At 37.8% G+C, this 21,035-nt stretch overlaps 1 protein-coding gene across 20 annotated transcripts in view; it reads left to right on the top strand.

Annotated features, from left to right (window-relative positions):
* The window catches only part of USP54 (ubiquitin specific peptidase 54), a 133,690-nt gene that overhangs the window by 78,306 nt on the left and 34,349 nt on the right, over positions 1–21,035 (top strand). For 19 of the 20 annotated variants that reach the window (XM_045439585.1, XM_045439592.1, XM_045439600.1 and 16 more), the window contains 6 exons: positions 15,271–15,405; positions 17,121–17,234; positions 17,370–17,452; positions 17,892–17,997; positions 18,109–18,255; positions 19,576–19,725. In XM_045439585.1, coding sequence (XP_045295541.1) covers positions 15,271–15,405; positions 17,121–17,234; positions 17,370–17,452; positions 17,892–17,997; positions 18,109–18,255; positions 19,576–19,725 — 735 coding nt within the window. Of the gene's footprint in view, positions 1–7,522; positions 7,608–15,270; positions 15,406–17,120; positions 17,235–17,369; positions 17,453–17,891; positions 17,998–18,108; positions 18,256–19,575; positions 19,726–21,035 lie in introns of all 20 variants that reach the window. The other variant, XM_045439599.1, reaches the window with a different exon arrangement.

The raw sequence follows: 21,035 nt of genomic DNA, 5'->3' as shown, positions 1-21,035 counted from the left end.
CTTTCTCCTCTAGGGTTTTGATGGTTTCCTGTCTCACATTCAGGTCCTTTATCCATGTTGAGTTTATTTTTGTGAATGGTGTGAGAAAGTGGTCTAGTTTCAACCTTCTGCATGTTGCTGTCCCATTCTCCCAGCACCATTTGTTAAAGAGACTGTCTTTTTTCCATTGGATGTTCTTTCCTACTTTGTCAAAGATTAGTTGGCCATACGTTTGTGGGTCTAGTTCTGGGGTTTCTATTCTATTCCATTGGTCTATGTGTCTGTTTTTGTGCCAGAGGGCTTTATTTTCCAAGAGAAGAGAAGGGATGCTGAGTAGAAGAGTAAATCTGGGATGGATCATCAGCACCTGGAACGTCTCTTTTTTGTTCGCTACTTTAAAAATATTTGTATAGAATATGAAATAATTTGATTCATCATTGAACTAGTTCTAGTCAGCATAATAAGACAAAAGGAAAGATAAAGATTAGGAAGGAAAAAACAAAGTTATCATTATTTGCAGATGATATGATTGGCTGTTAAAAAAAATCCCAAAGCATCTACTGAGATATCAATAGAACCAATAAGAATTTAGCAGGTTGTTGCCTGTAAGATTAAGGTATAACATTCAATTGCATTTTAATATACGAGCAACTAATAGAAAATGCAATTTAAAAGAAACTTTTAAATAGTAATACAGTATATAAAGTGATATGAATAAATCTAACAAAAAATATATGACATTTATATAAAATCCTCACAAAGACCCAGTATAATGAATAATCACAAAGTGAACATCCTTTAACAACTCTTTAGGTGAAAATAGAATACTGCTTGTACTATAGACATTTGAATCCTCCCTTCTTTCTCAATCACGTCTCCTCCTTTCTCCCAGGGGTAGCCAGTTTTCTAATGTTTGTGATAATCACTTTCTTGTTTTACCTGATAGTTTACTGCCTATGTATCTATTCTTAAACAATTGAATTTAAAAATTACCTGTTTTTGAAATTTATTGTAATTGGAATCATTCTAAATGAATCTGTGTGGGTGTGTGTGTGTGTGCGTGTATGTCTTCTTTAGTGCAGCAGTATGTTAATAAGATCATCATATTGTTATGTGCAGGTTGACTTTGTTCATCTTCATTATCATATGGTATTTCATTGTGTAAATAAGCCAGTTTGTTTATCTATTGTATAGCTGGTAGTCATTTGGATTATTTACAGTTTTTAATTTTTAATGAGCAATATTGCCAAGAACATTCTTATTTATATTTACATATGCATACATATTTCTCTTGCATATTTGCCCAGGAATGAAATTACTAGAATCATAGGATATGTATATCTTCAGTTTTTTTTTTAATTTTATAATACCAACTGTTTTCCAGTATTTCCGTATGTTTTCTAATGTGGTGATACTAATGTATATTCTGACCAGCAAGTTTGTCCTGGAAGTTGAGAAAATTTGATTCTGAAATTCTTATGACAAACACGAAAGAATAGATATGACATTCTTTTTTTAATTGGAGAGAGAGAGAGAGAGAGAGAGGGAGAGAGAGAATCTTAAGCAGGCTCCATGCTCAGTGCAGAGCCCCACATGGGGCTTGATCTCACGATCCTGAGATCATGACCTGAGCTGAAACCGAGTCGGATACTGAACCAGCTGAGCCATCCAGGCGCCCCCAAGACAGAACATTCTTGAAGGATAATAACAAATGAATGACTTCCTTGTGTATCAGAGTAGACTAAGTTATGTTTTGGTAGCAAACTAAAATCTCAGTGATAAATATACAAAAGATTTATTTTCCATTCCCATTACTTGTCCACTGCAGTTTAGTAGGAAACCCTACTGATTATAGTCACTCAGGAATGCAGGTGCCAAGTTGACTATTGGCCAAGGCAGAGGGAAAAAGAGCTCTGGAGGTTTTTGCACAGGCAGTTGAATGTTCAGCATATCTCTTCTGCTCAGAGATCACAGACTCGAACTAATCATATGGCTCCAGTGAATCCTAAAAGGGCCAGGAAGTGTGATCCTATCAGAATCCTGGGGAGAGGGAAGAACCAGAAATATTTGGCAAAAGTACTAATGACTACCCTACTTTATCAGATATCAAGGCTTATAAAACTATATTAATTAAGACAATGTGCTGTCAACACAGTATGACTAATAAATCAGTGGAACAAAATCAAAAGTTCAGAAATACATATGTGGAAACTAGCTACTTGCCCTGTGAATCAAAGGAGAAAGTGGACTTTTCAACAAATGATGATTAGGTAATTGGTTATCTGTACAGAAAAAAGAAAAGTAAATTAGATCCCTATGTCATATTATTACCAAAAGTATGAATTTCAACTGAGCTGAGAACTAAAATGTGAAAGAAAACTTTTTTAAAAGTTTATTTATTTTTAGAGAGAGAGAGATTGTGGGGGGGGGGTGTGCAGAGAGAGAGAGAGAGAGAGAGAGAGAGAGAAGGAGAGAAATCCCAAGCAGGCTCCATACTGTCAGCACAGAACCCAATGAGGGGCTTGAACTCACTAACCGTTATCATGACCTGAGCCAAAATCAAGAGTTGGACACTTAACCAATTAAGCCACCTAGGCACCTGGAAGGAAAACTTTAAGTTTTAGAAGAAAATATAAAAGAATAGCATGACCTCAGGGATAGACAGGATTTATTAAATAAGACATAAAAAATACTAAAAAGAATTGATAACATTTTACTACAGAAAATTCAAGAACTTCTGTTCATCAGAAGACTCTAGTAGAGGGTAAGACCCAAGGCTACACGCCAGGAGGAAATATCGGCAATAAATTCTATATCCCACAAAGGATTGGTATGCAGCATAGAACTCCCCAGAGAACTCCTATAAAGAATAAGTAAAAGATAATGGAGTCAGTGGGAAAATGGGAAAAACACATAAACAGGCATTTCTCAGTACAAGAAACCCAAAAGATCTTTAAGAATATGAAAGATTCTTATCCTCCCAAGTAATCTAAGAAATGTCAACCAGGGATGCCTGGTGGCTCAGTCGGTTAAGCATCTGTCTCTTGATTTTCGGCTCAGGTCATGGTCTCACGGCTTGTGGGTTCAAGCCCCTTGTTGGGCTCAGTGCTGACAGTGTGAGCCTGTTTGAGATTCTCTCTCTCTCTCTCTCTCTCTCTCTTTGTGCTCCTCCCCCACTTGTGTGCACACGTGTGCATGTGTTTTCTCTCTCTCTCTCTCTCTTTCTCTCAGAATAAATAGATGACTTTTTAAAAAAAGAGAAAAAAAGGAATTAAAGTAAATCAATACCCTTTAGATTAATAGAAAATTTAAAATTGGATAAAATTGTTACCCGAAAGGTGGAATAATAACTTATATACACTTGCTGGTTGGAATATAAATTGATACCACTACTTAGGGAAATATTTTGTCATTACATTTTTCAGGTAAAATTGAAGTAGCATATACCCTACCATTCAGTAGTTCTACTCCTAGATACATATTGTAGAAAACTTCCTTGTATATACATATCAGAAGATATATTTGAGAATGTCCAAAGTAGTATTTTTGTGATTATAGAAAAATGGAAACAACCCATTCCAACTATAATAGAATATAATAGAATAGGTTTAAAAATTATGGTTTATTCCTAAAGTAAAACACTGTAGTAGTGAACATGAATAACCTGTAGCTACATATATCAGCTTGGATTAATCACAAAAACATTACAGTGAAGCAAGTCACAGAAGATTATATTAACTATGATTCCATTTATATACAAAGTAAAAATGGGCAGAACTAAACAACATGTTGTTCAGGGATACATATATGTGAGAAAGAGGGAATGATTTTCATAAAATTCAGGACAGTGGTTATCCCTGGAGGGGAGGAGATTATAATCAACTGGGGAGTTTCGCAATCATTAAGTTTTTCATTTCTTAAATTGGTTGTTGGACACATGGACATTTCTTTTTATTCTTTGGCTAAATATATACATCATGCTTGTTTTTTATTAAAAAAATTTTTTTTTACATTTATTTATTTTTGAGAGACAGAGAGAGAACACAAGTGGAGGAGGGGTGGAGAGAGAATGAGACACAGAATCTGAAACAGGCTCCAGGCTCTGAGCTCTCAGCACAGACCTGACATGGGGCTTGAACCCACAAATCATGAGATCATGACCTGAGCCAAAGTCAATGCTGAACCGATTGAGCCACCCAGGCATCCCGACTTGTTTTTTATTTAAAGGATGATTTTTTTTTTTTAATGTGTATTTAGTTTTGAGAGAGAGAGACACACACAGAGCATGAGCAGGGGAGGGGCAGAGAGAGGGAGACACAGAATCGGAAGCAGGCTCCAGGTTCTGAGCTGTCGTCAGCCCAGAGCCCAACGTGGAGCTCCAACCCATGAACTGTGAGATCATGACCTGAGCGAAGTTGGCACTCAACCGACTGAGCCACCCAGGTGCCCCTAAAGGAGGATTTTTATTACAAGTATAGGAAAGTACTACAGTCGTTTTAGAAAAGCACATTGAATTGTAAAGAGAAAAATTGGAAATTGCATCACAGAGGTTGTCATTTCTCTTTATGCCTCCTCTTTGGCCAATGATATTTCTAGTAATAAGTCTTTCTGTTCACATATAGTAAAAAGAATATTTTTTTTCCAGACTCCTAAGTTGCCTCTCTATGTCTAGTATCATCCTATTTCATTTGTTTTAACCTAAGAATGTGCTGGAGTGCCATCTTGAAGTTACTCCTTTCTTATAACCTTGAAGTGGCTCCCAATTATTTCTTAAATCACTTAAAAATGTATGCTTATAGGCATTTAAAAAACCAGTTTCATACTTTTTTTCCCCTTCCTTTCCTTCCTGAGGCACTCTCCATTTCAGCTATGACAGCAGATGGTGTACTTCCTATGACTACATTGCAGATGTTATTCACTTTGCCTGGATCCCTTAGCACCCAAAACAATAACATAACAATAAACAACACATCCCTTTAAAATAAAACCACATCTAGTCCTTTCAGAATTCCATTTCAGAAACATATCTTCTTAATGAAGTTTTAAAAGTGTTACCTCTATCTAGAACCATGATTGTTTTACTTAACAGTATTTAGCATGGCTGAATGAGTTTTTGGAAAGGTGGCTCAGCTTTTCTTCCCTGTTGGTATTCCTTATAGTGCTTGCACCATAATATAAATACGTAACTTTTCTGGGTTCATACATTCTTTTAGTAGTCCTTGGATTTTAGTTACAGAGTTTTGTGTACTTGCCTTTTTCTTCACTTTTTTCTTTTTGTCTTTTGTGCTCTCACTCTTGTTCTACTTGAGATTTTCATTGTGACTTTTGGGTTTACACTTTTTTTAGTAGGTCTACTTAATATAGGCTGCTTTATGCCAAATTTAGTTAAGGAAGGGTGAGGTGTATGTGTGTGGTGGGGGTCGGGAGGAGTTGATGATGGGAAGATCTGCTGAAGAGTCAAAGCCTGGGATTCTGTCAAGCAGAGCAGTTATCTGGTATCCTACAATTAAGTTACATGTTAACTTTGTGGTGTCCCAGTGTGGGTGTAATTCAGTATATTTAAATCCCATTTTTTCTCTGTCTCCTGTTTAAAAATTAGATGAATGTTTGGTGAAGCAAGTAAGAATTCCTTTTTGCTGGTACTTGGTGACCTGTTTGCATTCTTTAATGCTAAGTTTCAAATGTAAAATTTTTATTTCATAGATATTTTTCAAAACACAAAACTCCAAAATTCCTGTATTTGAGGTACTCTATCAGCACTTGCTCATTCTATAAAGTCAGAATTCTTTTATGTTGGAACATAATTGTTTAGCTCTAGAACTCAATGTTAAGAACAAAAAAGAGACACACACATGTTCCTAGATGAATCAAAAGCTAGCCAACTTTCCCTTAATCTAATGTTTTGGATGAAGGGTTTGCCCTTCTAAGTCTGGCTGGAAGATGTGTATCCCTGTTTTTTTTTTTCCTCCACTTTTTACTTTACCTTGCACCAATCTTTAAAATGCTTTTACTGTTGGTCTTATGTGAACACCTTTTGTTTAATGTTTTTACTTTTTCTTCTGCTGTCTGAATGTTTGTCAATGTTCTTGTGCCTTGTGACCTTCACCAGGTACCATAGTGTATGTTGTATCTAGAGCTTATAATTGCTTTTTGGAGGTTTATACGTAATATTTAGGATAATCCATTTGGTCCTGTAAAAATATATTGGGTTATTTTTCTGCATTACTTGATACTAAGTTGCTAACCTAATTTCAGCCTCAAAATTTTGCATGCAAATTATTAATGATCGCTTTCATTAAAAATAATTTGTCAGTGTGTCTTTCTTCTTATTTTGAGCCACAATGCGTTTCAACTCTGACTTAACAAAAAGATTTGTGGGCTAATTACTCTGTCCCTTCTGAATCTCCAAATTTATTCCCATCTAGTGTTGCTAAAAGGTATTTCCTGACCTGAACTGTTGTCATGCCTATAGCCCAGAACTCTTATTTATTATTCATATTGAATCTGCCCTTATGTCCCCAGCCCCCAGGGTATGACTTTGGTGTTGGCTTATTTATTTATCTCTGTCCAGGGGAGGAAATCCGTCCTCTGTACTTAGTATGCCACAATGATTTTGTTCTCCTTCCAGGGATTGTACTAGAGGCTTTGCAGTGTGCCAAGATGTAGGACAGAGTGTTTTTTGTTATAGGCAAAGAAGAATGCTTCATTGATTGATTAAATTCAACAAATCTCCTCAATTAGTGATTTTTCTTTTAAGAATGTTAGTACAAGGCATCAAAGCCAGAGAATGGTGGTGATGGTGAGGGGTAGGTGAGGAGGAAATAGGTTTTTGTGTATAAGGTGTCCTGTAATGTAAGTTTGTATCTGTACAGCAGTAAGACTGTTCAAAAGGGGCAGGAAAGTCTGTGTTCTGCTGATAGCCCATCAGTTAATTGGGGGGAAATTTGAGAGTTCAGAGAATAAATACCTCAATATATTTTGTGTGTACCATGTAGCTGTTCCTCTACTGGAAAGCATAAGCACAGGGAGTAAAGTGGTATAAGAAATTACTCATTGCGCATTATCAGTCCAGTCCTTTTTTTGGTAGATTATTGGAACAGAAGGTTCTTCATTGTCCTGTGGTCATGGCCAATATCAGAGAAGAGTAAATCCATTATGTTGGACTATTTAAACCAGAAAATTAGATTTCTAATAGGTTACCTGGAGATTTTTGCTAGTAATCAACAGACCTCACATGAGGAAGGTATATCCCTGTCTAATGCAAATATCATTTACTTGAGTTGAACTTCTTTGTTTTTGCTTATCTCTGGGGTATGAGTATATTTGTGTGGTCTTTTGGTTAATCTTTCTTAGTCTTAAAGGCCTATTAGGCTGTACCTAAATATTCTCAACTAATTTAACCATTGATATAACTTGGAAAGTATAAAGTTGAGTCTTTCATCCTTTTTAAAATTTGGAGTTCAGAATTTTACATGATATTCAAATAGAGGGTTATGACTGCAAGGAAAAACATAGTAGATCATCATGATTCTTTCCTTTCCAGAATTTATGGCAGAGCCTGAAACTTATACAATCTCAAAATCTTTGTGCATGTCCAGAAGGGTCCCCCTTTTCATTTCCCCTGTGGGGTAAGTGGTTATGGTATTGATTGTCAAAATTTGATTTAAATACTGTTGGTAATCTCTAAGGTCCTGCATTTTTGATCTTGACAAAAATTAGCAAATTGACTATTATATTTTGTAAAATTTCAACATTAGTTTATGATTTCCTACTAAAAGCAATACCATCCTCTGGTGAATTTGGCCTGTCTCTGCTCTTTGGCTCTCTGTCTAGCGTCTTGAAGTCTTGGTGTTTCTTTCTGTGTCTGTCTTTGTGTGTATGTGGGTGTATCTCTTTTGCAGAGGTAGCACAAATGAGTGTGCTAGGTAGTTTATGATCATCTTTAACTTCACCACTGCAAGTCCAAAGTATTGGGTTATGAATTGAGTGTAAAAAAACCCAAAACTCATGGGGAGATATGGTATCGACAATTGGATTTACTTAAAGGGACTGATACAGGATATGCAGATAATTTTATAATCCGGAAATCCAGAAGGTAGGTATTTTTAGACATAAGGTTAAAGAATCCCAAGGGAGAAACTAGCCAGCTGTTCTCTGTCTTCCCCAATGTTGGAGCAAGAATTTCTATTAAACTGACTGGGTATTTGATGATATTAAGGAATTATTATTACGTTTTTTTAGTGTGGTAATTATAGTGTGATTAAATTTTAAACAAAGATTTCTTATGTTTTAGAGGCATATCCAAAATATTTATAGATGAATAATGTCTAGTATTTGATTGAGAATGATCTGGGAATGGGATGAGTGGGTGGGTTGTATATATGAAATGAGATTGGCCACAGTTGTTAAAGATAGATAATAGGTACATAGGAGTTTGTTGTGCTATTTTGTCTACCCTTGTATGTTTGAGATTTTCTACAATAAAACATTAAAAATCCAATGTTACTGGTTTGGATGCCAAAATGGTAAACATTTACATGTTCTTTTCCCCTCTTGAAAGAGAATGTTTGAGATTCTTTTGAACACATAAAACTAGTGAAAATTCTCTTTTCTAGTAGTACTCAAGGAGTAGTAGCTCCTTTATCTTTTTTTCAGAGGGTTGTTTTTACAAACAGACTTGATTGGTCACATTGAGGCTTACAATTTATTTAAGTCTATGATTTCTAGGAGGTGTGGAGAAAAGGAGTGATTATGAGAGCCAAAATGATGAGAGGTTTGGAAAGCCCGGGTCAAGAAGAGAACTGAGTTAGTAGCAGTGCATAAAATGTATTGTGTCTTTGCAGAAGTTATTGTTGGACACCTTCCAGGAATGAGTTGGACTGCTAACTTTCCAAAGACCTAGGGCCCAGAACGCATCACATTTAGCTGTAGCCCTTCTTCTTGACTCCCATCTTCTCTACTCATGACTTTTTTTTAGAAGGCTAAGGCTAGGCTAAGAAATCCTGAGAGAGAAATAAACAGCTGTTCCTGCCTAAAGACAAAAGTCTGTGTTTTAGGGGGGAAAAAAACTGAAGCAACAGCTGCATTTGTAGATGCCAAAGCACAAAGAGTTTCTGTCTCTATGGCACTTTTATCTTATTTACATGGTTTTTACTAATCCAGATAATTATGAGCTCCTGTGGGTAGAATTGTTTGGTACATGATCCAAGAGAAATGGGTGGGGAAGCACCTGCTTTTAGTCATTAAAGTCTTGTTGCTTTTGCACTGCATCCAAAAAAATAGTTAACAGACAAAAAGTAATTTGCCTTTTTCTGAGAATGAAAAGGAAGACCTCTTTGGTTTCACTTTGTGAAGAAGAGCAGAGAGAAACCTCAAAGGTGGGTTTTCTCTGTTAATTGAAATGAAACCATCAGGACCCCATAGGGAAAAATGATTCCTGGGTTTTGGTTCTTCCTGCCCTTTCTCACTCCCTGCCGCAGAACTCAGCAATTGGAAGAATACCAGTTTTTGTTCCTTATTGGTCCTACCACCTGTTCTTACTTCTGAACTAAATGTTCTTGGCTTTCTTTGGTGTGAACAGGATCTCCCTCTGGGAAAGGTGGCAGGAGGGTGAAAAAGGGAGCAGGAGGAGGCCCGTTCCAGCCCTGTGCTCATGTGAGAGGGACACACAGGGGTTAGTGTGCTGCCCTAACAGAGGGGCTTTGTACTACAGCTTCTTCCAGAGCTACAGCTCCACAGATGCATGCTGGGAGCGCTCAGGCTGCTTTATTCCTGATACACTTGCTTTTTCCTAACAATAGCAGAGCAAGACTGATAACAATAATTACAATAAAATAAAGAAGATGCAGGCATTCTGAGTACATTCAGATACTCAGTGTGTATGGAGAAAGTTGCCTGTAATTAAGAGATGAGAAAAGAATATAGTTTGGAGATGTTGATGCCACTGAACTCAAGAGTCAGATCTGTTGTTGCATATCGAGTGTGGATATAAGCAGAGCTCTGACTATGTCTTTTCCTTTCTGTGTTGAAACCCTTCTTATCTAATCATGGGAAATCTGCCTCTCTTGAGTAAGAGCAACAGAAAGAGAAGTAGTTTGTCCTTCTTACCCAGATTTCAGAGACTAGGGAGGTAGTTCAAGGTAGATGGCATTTCTGACGCACGGTCAGTAGCAGACAGGCTCCTTAGTAACCTAAAATATAATAATAATGATAGTGATGTTGATGATAATGATAATGATGATGACAGCTAATACTTAGATAAGCACTTATATAGCCAGGCATTAGTCTAAGGTATAGATAGACAGGTAGATAGAGAAAAAGATAATTTATTTAATCTGTAAATAACCCTAGGAGATAACTACTATTACTGATCATTATTTATTTATTTATTTATTTATTTATTTATTTATTTATTATTTAAAATGTTCAAAGTCTATTTATTTTGAGAGAGAGATAGCATGAGCATGGAAGGGGGTAGAGAGAGAGGAAGAGAGAGAGAGAATTCCAAGCAGGCTCTGCACTGTCAGTGCACAGCCCGACACGTGACTGGAACTAATGAAACCATGATCATGACTTGAGCCAAAAACAAGAGTCAGACGCTTAACCAACTGAGCCACCCAGGCACCCCCACCCACTAATCCTCTTTTAAAATTTTGTTTTGTTTTGTTTATTCATTCTTTGAGAGAGAGAGAGAGAACGAGCACAAGCAGAGGAGGGCAGAGAGAGGGTGACACAGAATCTTAAGTAGGCTCCAGGCTCTGAGCTGTCACACAGAGCCCGACACGGGGCTCAAACTCATGAACCACGAGATCATGACCTAAGCCAAAGTAGGACGGTTAACCAAGCCACCCAGGCGGCCCCACCTGCTAATCCTCTTTTAGAGGTACCTGGGTGGCTCAGTCAGTTAAGTGTCCAGCTCTTGATCTTGGCTTAGGTCATGATCTCATGGTTCATGGGATTGAGCCCCACATATGGCTCTGCACTGACAGCGTGGAGCCTGCTTGGGATTCTCTCTCTCCCTCTCTCTTTGCCCCTCCCCCCTCACTCTCTATCTGTCAAAATAAATTGAAAGAAAGAAAGAAAAAAAGAAAGAAAGAAAGAAAAGAAAAGAAAGAAACTGGGGGTGCCTGGCTGGCTGTCAGTAGAGTATGTGACTCTTGATCTATGGGTCATGAGTTTGAGCCCCATGTTAGGCATAGAGATTACTTAAAAATAAAATCTTAGGGGCGCCTGGGTGGCGCAGTCGGTTAAGCGTCCGACTTCAGCCAGGTCACGATCTCGCGGTCCGTGAGTTCGAGCCCCGCGTCGGGCTCTGGGCTGATGGCTCAGAGCCTGGAGCCTGTTTCCGATTCTGTGTCTCCCTCTCTCTCTGCCCCTCCCCCGTTCATGCTCTGTCTCTCTCTGTCCCAAAAATAAAAAATAAACGTTAAAAAAAAAAAATTAAAAAAAAAAAATAAAATCTTAAAAAAAAAAAAAAGGAAACTGAAGACTAGAGAAGTTAAGTAACTTTTCTAAGGTCATAGAAATGGTAAATTTTGGACTGGGGTTTGGGATCCAGATAGTTTGGTTCCATAGTCCATGCTCTTAATTATTACTCTATGCCATCTCTCAGTGGAGCCCTGTCCTTTCTCAAGCAGGGTCATCTGAACCACAGAACACAGTAAGTGCCTTGAGTGACTGTTCTTTTAATTCTCTCTGGATGATAACATAACTACTGTTATACATAGGAGAGAAGTTAGTTCATTAGTAATTGTTGATGCCTTAGAGTATTAGGGCTTAATTCTTGAGGGAACTCAGTTGAGAAAGACTAAAGGGGCTGTAGTTTGCAAATATCACATTTGTACAGAACTATCCTGGAAGTCATTTCCCACTGGTTTGTTTTGGAAGCAGTTTTGGACTCTGGACAAAGGACCAAACCTCATCCATCTCTTGCTCTAGAGATAGAGCCTTTGTCAGCACTAATATCTTAGTAATATCTTAGCATTAACAATTGAGAAGAGCAGCAGGTTGGGATATGATAGTGGCCACTGCTTCTTTTCCTACCTTTTCCTTTGTTTCTCTATTCCTCTGTTTCAAAATCACTTGGTATAGATATATCAGTTGTCCTCTGAGAATGTTTAACTGTGTACCTAGACCTTTCCTTTTGGTGTAGTTTAATGGTCACTAATAGACATTCTTCTATTTCTAGTAACAAATTATGGAAGTTCCTGTCTTGCCTTTACTTGATTTTAAAATAGATTTGTGAAAAATGTCTAGGTTAATCCAAAGTAATTTGAAGCAATTATAATAGATTTTCCCCCAGCTCCTAGCTTATTAAATAATACTAAATATGTATTACTAATACTGTCATCTCCATATCATATGGAATCATTTGTAGGGAAATAATAGCAGGTTATGTAGCAAATTGTTTTTGAGCTGCTGTTGGGATAGATGCTCAATGTGTAAGAGGAGGAACAATGCTAGTAAGAAAGTAGAATGAGGAGGGCCACCTGGATGGCTCAGTTGGTTGAACATTCGACTTTGGCTCAGGTCATGATCTTGTGGTTTTGTGAGTTCTAGCCCTGCATTGGGTCGTGTGCTGACAGCTTGGAGCCTGAAGCCTGCTTCAGATTCTGTGTCTCCCTCTCTCTCTGCCCCTCCCCTGTTCGGGCTCTGTCTCTCTCCCTCTCTCAAAAATAAATAAACATTAAAAAAAAAAAAAAAAAAGAAAAGAAAGTAGAATGAGGGAAAAACAGTTCCAGCTTTTAATTAGCAGAATGAAGTTCAATCCCATTTTGTTTTAACCAGTTATACTACCTTAGGAAAATTATATTTCCTTAGGAAAATTTTTCAACTTTTCTAGGTGGTTCTTTATCTGCTTTAAAAAAGAGGGGACTTGATAATATTTTTCCTTAGTAAGATCTACCCATATTACATCATTCATTCATCCATTCATCCATCCATTCAAAACTAGTTATTGGTTGCCCTCTATATGCCAGTACCCTTCTAGGTGTTGAGAGTGAGTAGTAGAGTAGAGAATTAAAGGGCAAAAATTTTTTGTACTCAGACTTAGAGAGTGTAGTCAGACAATAAATAAGTAAAATACGTGGTGTTATAGATGATAATAAGTGCTACAGAGAAAAATAAAACAGGTAAGGGTAGGAGGTTTGGGGAAGTGGGGGTGGAGCTTGCAATTTTAAAAAGAGTGATCAGGAAATACTATATTGAGAGGGTAATTGAATAAAAATTTGGAGAGAGTGAATGACTGAGCTGCTGATAGTTCAAGTAAGATGAGGAACAAGATTTGACCATTCTAAATTGGTGGGGCCTCCTATTCTTAGATCACATAGGTAGGTTTATAAAATGGTCTCATTTCTGGTCTCATTAGTAAGTCTGAAAAATAACCATGGCTTTTTTTTTTTTTTAAATACTGGTAAGAATTTCAAGTGAGTGACATTCTTTGGTATGTTGATATGTAACTCATCATTGAATTTGTTGCTTATCTGGGTGGTTTAGTGAGGATTTGGGCCATGTGATGTCAAAGGAGCATATTCTAATTTATGTTGGGAAGGTCCAATACCACTCGAGAAGTACTCATCAAACCAGGTGCCACTTGTTGCCACTCTCTGTTTCTATTCTCTGAACATCACATTCATCATTGGTTCAGATCAGGTAAAGATGCTGAAGATGGGTAATTTGATCACATTAAAATTTAAAAACTGCTCCACATAAAAGACACTAAAAGACTGGGAAGAAGATATTTGCCACAAATCATATTTGCAAAAGACCCAGAAAAACTAGATGCAGTTTGAAAGACTAAAATTAACTAGTCCAACTGTATTTATTAATTGCTGACAAGGATAAGGGGAAATTTATTTATATTCATCTGTTACTGGAAGTATAAGTTGACATAGCCTCTTTATAATAGCAAAAATTTGAGACTGCCAAAATTTCAATAAAGAAATGGATAAATATATGTTGTATAGACCTGGTAAAACACAATACAGTAGCAAAAAGGGATGAACCGTGTGTGTGTGTGTGTGTGTGTGTGTATTATGGATAGATCTCAAAAATAATGCTGAATTTAAAAAAGTAAGTCAGTGTGATACTTTGTATACAAACAAAAAATGCACATAAAAGTGCACTATGTACGTATATACACACACATATATAGACACATACACACACATATAAACACACTTACACATATACTTACACATATGTATACAGAAGTATTAAAAACAGAAAATTGTGCAACAAACTCATGATAGTGAGTGGCTGGTAGAGAGTGGGTGGTCTTAAAAGGGACTTTATCTTTTTTTTTTTTTTGAAAGAGAGAGAGCTTGGGGCGGGGGAGGCAAGTAAGGGAGGGGCAGAGAGAGAGAGAGAGAGAGAGAGAGAGAGAATCACAGGAGGGCAGAAGGAGAGAGAGAGAGAGAGAGAGATAGAAAGAGAGAAGCGGGGCTCACCCAAAGCAGGGCTCAAGCTTACCTGATGTGGGACTCAGACTCACGAATTGTGAGATCATGACCTGAGACTAAGTCAAATGCTTAACGGCTGAGCCACCCAGGTGCCCAGGACATTAGCTTTATATGTAGATTGGGATTAAACATAATGGAATGTTTATTTCTGGGTATTAGACAAGTAGATATTTGTTATATTATTCTTTGTACTTTCAGTAATTTTATTTTTTTATTTATATTTGAGTAATTAAAAACATTTTTTAATGTTTATTTTTGAGAGATAGAGTGCTAGTGGGGGAGGGGCAGAGACAGAGGAGAGGGAGACGCAGAATCTGAAGCAAGCTCCAGGCTCTGAGCTGTCAGCACAGAACCCAATGTGAGGCTTGAACTCACAAATCATGAGATCATGACCTGAGCCAGTCGGATGATTAACCGACTGAGCCACCCAGGCGCCCCTTGAGTAATTTTAAATTAAAAGAAGGGGCTAAATTTAATAGGATGAGCCCCCAGAGAATAATTTACCAAACCGTTTATATATAATTTGCTCTTATCTACTGTGAATCATCTACCTCTATCTGTGTCAGAGGAAATGAGGTACCCAATTACATTAACTCATGACAGTGGTCTATGACAGATGGAAGAGCAAGGATCCTTACTAGCACAGATTATACCCTTTATTCTGACACTTGATTTTTTACTTTTTTAGTACTAGCTGCAAGCAGATCAACTCATGGAAAATACGTTTGGTTCCAATGTTATAAGCATGGAGATGCTAGCTTGACAGATTGGGATGTATAGAAGCTTAATAACATCATTGTGCTTTTTCCCTTGTCTAACCTCTTTCCTACAGGGAATCTTTAACCAGTTTCAGTGTAGTAGTGAAAAAGTGCTTCCATCTGACACTCTCCGCAGTGCTCTGGCAAAGACCTTTCAGGATGAACAGCGTTTCCAGCTGGGAATTATGGATGATGCTGCAGAGTGCTTTGTAAGTGTTGGCCTCTGGCCCTCTCTGATATGGGGTGAGACTGTTGATGGTCTCCATCAGGGACTAGGTACTTTACTGTAGTATTTACTCTGTCCCTGGTCTCTCAATTAGAGCTAGGAATTTCCCTAGTTTCTCAAAGCTTTAGGGTGACTCTGCTAATACAGTAGGAATTGTAGAACAGGTTTATTCTTTCTCCTTTGGGCTTAACAGTAGTTTTGTGCTTGCCATGGCATAAAACATTGGTCTCACCTTCAAAGGAGACAGGACTCATTAAAATACAAATTGCTGGGGCGCCTGGGTGGCGCAGTCGGTTAAGCGTCCGACTTCAGCCAGGTCACGATCTCGCGGTCCGGGAGTTCGAGCCCCGTGTCAGGCTCTGGGCTGATGGCTCAGAGCCTGGAGCCTGTTTCTGATTCTGTGTCTCCCTCTCTCTCTGCCCCTCCTCCGTTCATGCTCTGTCTCTCTCTGTCCCAAAAATAAATAAACGTTGAAAAAAAAAAATTAAAAAAAAATAAAATAAAAAAATAAAAAAATAAAATACAAATTGCTGTGTCACACTCCATTGAATTTCTGATTCAGTAGGTCTAGATTAGGGCCCAAGAATATCTAGCTCTAACAAGTTTCCAGGTGATGCTAATACAGATGCTGCTGGTCTGGAGATCATAAGGTTCAGTAGTTGTGTTCTTGGACATGTATCCCAGAGAAACTAAAACTTATGTTTATAAAAAACCTGTTGGGGCGCCTGGGTGGCGCAGTCGGTTGAGCGTCCGACTTCAGCCAGGTCACGATCTCGCGGTCCGTGAGTTCGAGCCCCGCGTCGGGCTCTGGGCTGGTGGCTCAGAGCCTGGAGCCTGTTTCTGATTCTGTGTCTCCCTCTCTCTCTGCCCCTCCCCCGTTCATGCTTTGTCTCTCTCTGTCCCAAAAATAAACGTTGAAAAAAAAAAAACCAAAAAAAAAACCTGTACATGAATGTTCATAGAATCTTTATTTATAATAGCCCCAAACTGGAAACAACCCAAATGCCTTTGATGGTAAATAGTGACACAAGATTTGGTACTTCCATACCATGGAATACTATTCAGTAATAAAAAGGAATTACTGATTTGCACATCAACTTCAATGGATCTAAAGGGAACTATGCTGAGAGAAAAAACACAGTATCAAAAGGTTATAAACCATATGCTCCCATTTATATAACATTCTTAAAATAATAAAATTATAGAGATAGGAAAACAGATTATAGGTTGCTAGGTGTTCGGGTTGGAATTGGGTGGAAAAGGCTATGAAGGAATAATATAAGGGAACCTTGTGATGGAACAATTTTCTTTCTTGATTGTGGTGGTTGTTATATGACTATACATCTGATAAAATTGCACAGAGTTAGACACACAAATAAGTATATGTAAAACTGGTGAAATCTAAATAAACTCTGTAGACTGTGTTGATGTCCATTTCTTGGTTTAGATAGTGTACTATAGTTATGCAAGATGACCATTGGAGGAAACTGGGTGAAGGGTACATGACCTCTTAAACAATTTTTTTGAAACTTCCTATGAATTTATAATTATTTCAAATTAAACAGTTTTTTAAAAAAAAATCAGAGGTATTCCTACCTTCCAAGAGGATTACTGTTTTCTCTGAGTACACTGCCTACCAATTTGTGCATTTTTCTATTAAATATCATTGATATGCTGCTTTTATTCTTTCCTTATTAGGAAAATCTCTTGATGAGAATTCACTTCCACATTGCTGATGAAACCAAAGAAGATATATGTACTGCCCAACACTGCATCTCCCACCAGAAATTTGCAATGACGTTGTTTGAACAGGTGAACATTATTTCTGTCTTCATCACTTCTTTTCTTCTTCAAGAACACTGTATCCAGGGATGTGGGTTATCAGATGGGTGTCAAAACAATTAATGACTGTGGTTACTTGGTTTTGCTTTTTTACCCCGGTCCCAGTGTGTATGTACCAGCTGTGGTGCCACTTCTGATCCGCTGCCTTTCATCCAGATGGTACATTACATCTCCACCACTTCCCTTTGGTGAGTCTTAAAGGTTCTCTATTTGTACCCTTAGGTTCAAGTGATAAGTTTCTACTAACAGCATCCAAATAGCTTATATCCTTATTGTTAAGACGGTGTTATATTGTAGGAACTCAGAACAATAATTTTAAAATAATTTTTGTTCTTCTTCCTTCCTTCCTTCCCAGTCCTCCCACCCCACCCCCCTTTCTTAGGTTCAGTTCTGGTCAGCAAGGTGGGAGGAGAAATGGGGATTCTATGAGCTTTGGATCTGGGGACGGGCAAAGGTGCTCATTGTGTTTGGGACACTGAGACTGGTCAGGACAAGGGGCTTTGGTATAGTGGGAAGAGGAAGAAAATCAAACATGTGAGTTAGGAGTTTGCATGAGTAATCTATTTGATTTAGTTATAACTCTGTGTAATTCCTACCATCATACCCTTCCATTCCCCCACCTTGAAGCAATCAGGCTATTTGTATGCTGGAAAGACGTGAAAAACCCTCACCAAGCATGTTTGGTGAGCTGCTGCAAAATGCCAGCACCATGGGGGATCTGCGGAACTGTCCGGTGAGTTAAGTCAGAGGTGGGGTTCAGAGTGGAGAGGGGAGCCCTCGGATTAGGAAATTGAGGCAGAGCCGGTGGGAAACATCTCAAACCAGCCTTATATATGTATTTCAGAGTAACTGTGGAGAAAGGATTCGGATTCGCCGTGTGTTGATGAATGCTCCACAGATTATTACAATTGGGCTGGTATGGGACTCGGACCACTCAGACTTGGCAGAGGATGTCATTCACAGCCTGGGTACCTGCCTGAAGCTGGGTGATGTGAGTATTAATTACCTTTATCTCTGACTTAGTTCTTGTGTCTTAGTATTGCTTAAGGGCAGTGAATACTTATATCCTAGTATAAGTATATACTTATAGGTGTAGGTGGTGTAGACTTTTTAGGAAAAATGGGATAAAATTGGTCTTGAAAGACAGGATGGACAGAGCTTAGCTACTGATAAAAATCAAGCAATTTATAGAGTTATTGTGTACTCTACTCATTGCTTGTTTATACAAAGTAGAGTTGGGAGGTGTAGTCTACCACAGGTGGTAATAAGGTCAAAGAAGTGAGCAGTCTTGACTAGAGCTGCTATGGGAGGGTGAAGGGGTAAAGGTTGGTGACCTGAGTTTTAGAATACAAAATTCACAGTGAGGAACCAATGTCTGTTGCAAAGGTAATGGAGTAGCTTGGAAAAGAATTCAGTAGGTTAGCAGTTTTCTGTGCATCTATTCAAGAAAATAGGGAAAATGACTTCAGACCTGGGATCTTTTACCTTATCAGCTCCGTGCCCTAGTATAGGCAGGGTTTTCCTTCAGTTCAAGAGAAGAGCCAGAAACTCTGTGGTTTCCTTTCACTGGTTTCTTTCTCTTATAGTCCTGTGACTAAGGAGATTCCTTGTCATTCTTTAATATCACTAAGTTACAACTGAGAATGAATGCACTGTCTGGAATCTTATTTTAGGTCTCCTTCCTAAGGAATCTCTGACATGAGTAGGTTATACACAATTAAATCTCTTTTTTCTAAATTCCTGTAGTCTACATATTCTGTACTGTTCTAGTTTTGTTTTATTTCTATGATGATTTTCTGATTCAAATAAGTTTCTCAAGGCAGCATTCTTTTCTTCAAAAATTTTTTGTATATCTGTTAGAACATACAGCAGTGAAATGCTGGTAATCAGCATGGTGGTATTGCTCTTCCTAAGGGACTCTTTACCCCTTAGTTAGGGTCTCAGCAGGAAATTTATATTTGTGGTGCCAGCTGGTAAGTAACTTTTGAAACATCAGTGTTTGTTTTTGTTTTATTTTGTATTTTTCTACTTTCTTGAATCCTCTTACGATAGGCACCAGCAATAAAATATTGTAAGTTATGAAGAAACATCACCACCTTACCGGTTTACTGGCCACTATCCGTCTTGCTTTTCCCTACATTTTGTCTTTTTAGGTTCATTTCTGATGATTAACATGGACTAGGAAAAATCTTAGAATGAAGCATGGAGAAACAAGTCAGTACGTTAATAAGAAATGATGGAGTGTGCTAAGAGATTGATGTGAGAGGGCTGAGTATTTGACTGTTTTTTTCATTCTCTTCTTTCCCCACAGCTGTTTTTCAGAGTGACGGATGATCGGGCCAAGCAGTCTGAACTGTACTTAGTAGGAATGATCTGTTACTATGGCAAACATTATTCTACATTCTTTTTCCAAACAAAGATCCGCAAATGGATGTATTTTGATGATGCTCATGTCAAGGAGGTAGGAATATTCAAGCCCTTCTGGAAGTGTTTGATAACAGCAACAAAAAACTAAGGATAATTACTTGTATTTGGTGTTTATTTTCATAATTTTGATGTCTGTTTACTTACCTATCTATTGAATTTATGAAAGTATCAGTCTTTTCCAGTAGATGACAAGTTCCTCAAAGATAGATCGATATATTTTCTGTTATTTTCTCTGAATCCTCTCGCCATGCAGTCAGCACAGTTATGTTTATAGTTGACAGGGTTTTTTTTTTTTTTTTTTTTTTTTGTATTAAGTGGTTGATTTGAGTGAGAACAGTTTAATGCTTCAAATTAGGTTAGAAGGTTAGCATGAACTTCAGAATTTCAAACTTGGAATTATCAATGGTAATACTTTGTCTTAGGTAATACCTTGTAATACTTTGTGTTAGGGCTGCTATAAATTGTTCTCTGATTGGTACTTACCTGAAGTACCTTATCATAGATTAACATGTTTTGGGGATCATGTAGAAAAAAATAGGGCTATGAGGATATTTAAAGCTGGAAACTTGGTACTATCTAAATCACAGAATCTGTGACTAAAGTCGTTAAAGGATCTGCATGAGTTAGGAAGCTTCTTGATAAAGGCTGGTGGCTAGGAGACTCCTAACTATAATTTACACCAATCTGTGGACCTTTAGCCCTGTCTTTCACAAATGGTAAACTCTGTCAAATTTCCTGATTCTCTATCTCTTTTTGCTGTTGTAATTTTGGCTGATTTATATGAATTCCTTGAGCTTTAGCCTTTTTATTTGAAAAATAATACATGCCTTATAAGAAATTAAATAAGATTTGTATATAAAAAGCATGTTTGTTGGGGTGCCTGGGTGGCTTGGTCAGTTAAGCATCCAACTCTCGATTTTGGCCCAGGTCATGATCTTATGGTTTGTGGGATCAAGATTCATGTCAGGCTCTGTGCTGAGCATGGAGTCTGCTTGGGATTCTCTTTCTTCTTCTCTCTCTGGCCCTCCCCCATTTGTGCTCTCTCTCTCCTAAAATAAATAAATAAACTTTTAAAAAAGCATATTTTTTTTAGTTAAAATAATAACTAAGTTAAAAATTTAATGAACATCTATTATGAAATAAGCACTATGCTAATTGTTCAACTCTTCAGAGCACACCATCTCAGAATGTGACTGGTTCAAGTTTAAGAGAGGGTGAGTTTAGAGATTTGATTGGATTGTTGTTTCCATGGTCTTCTGTCACTCTTTTCCACTGCTTTGGCAGCGCTGAATCCAGTTCAAAGCTAAGACTGAGGTTCATCTGTCTATTCTAAGCAGTTTGACA

Source organism: Leopardus geoffroyi, chromosome D2 (genome assembly GCF_018350155.1).
Source record: "Leopardus geoffroyi isolate Oge1 chromosome D2, O.geoffroyi_Oge1_pat1.0, whole genome shotgun sequence".
NCBI classification, from domain to species: Eukaryota; Metazoa; Chordata; class Mammalia; order Carnivora; family Felidae; genus Leopardus; species Leopardus geoffroyi.
Note: the sequence above shows the minus strand (reverse complement) of the source record. Positions and strands in the feature narration are given on the sequence as shown.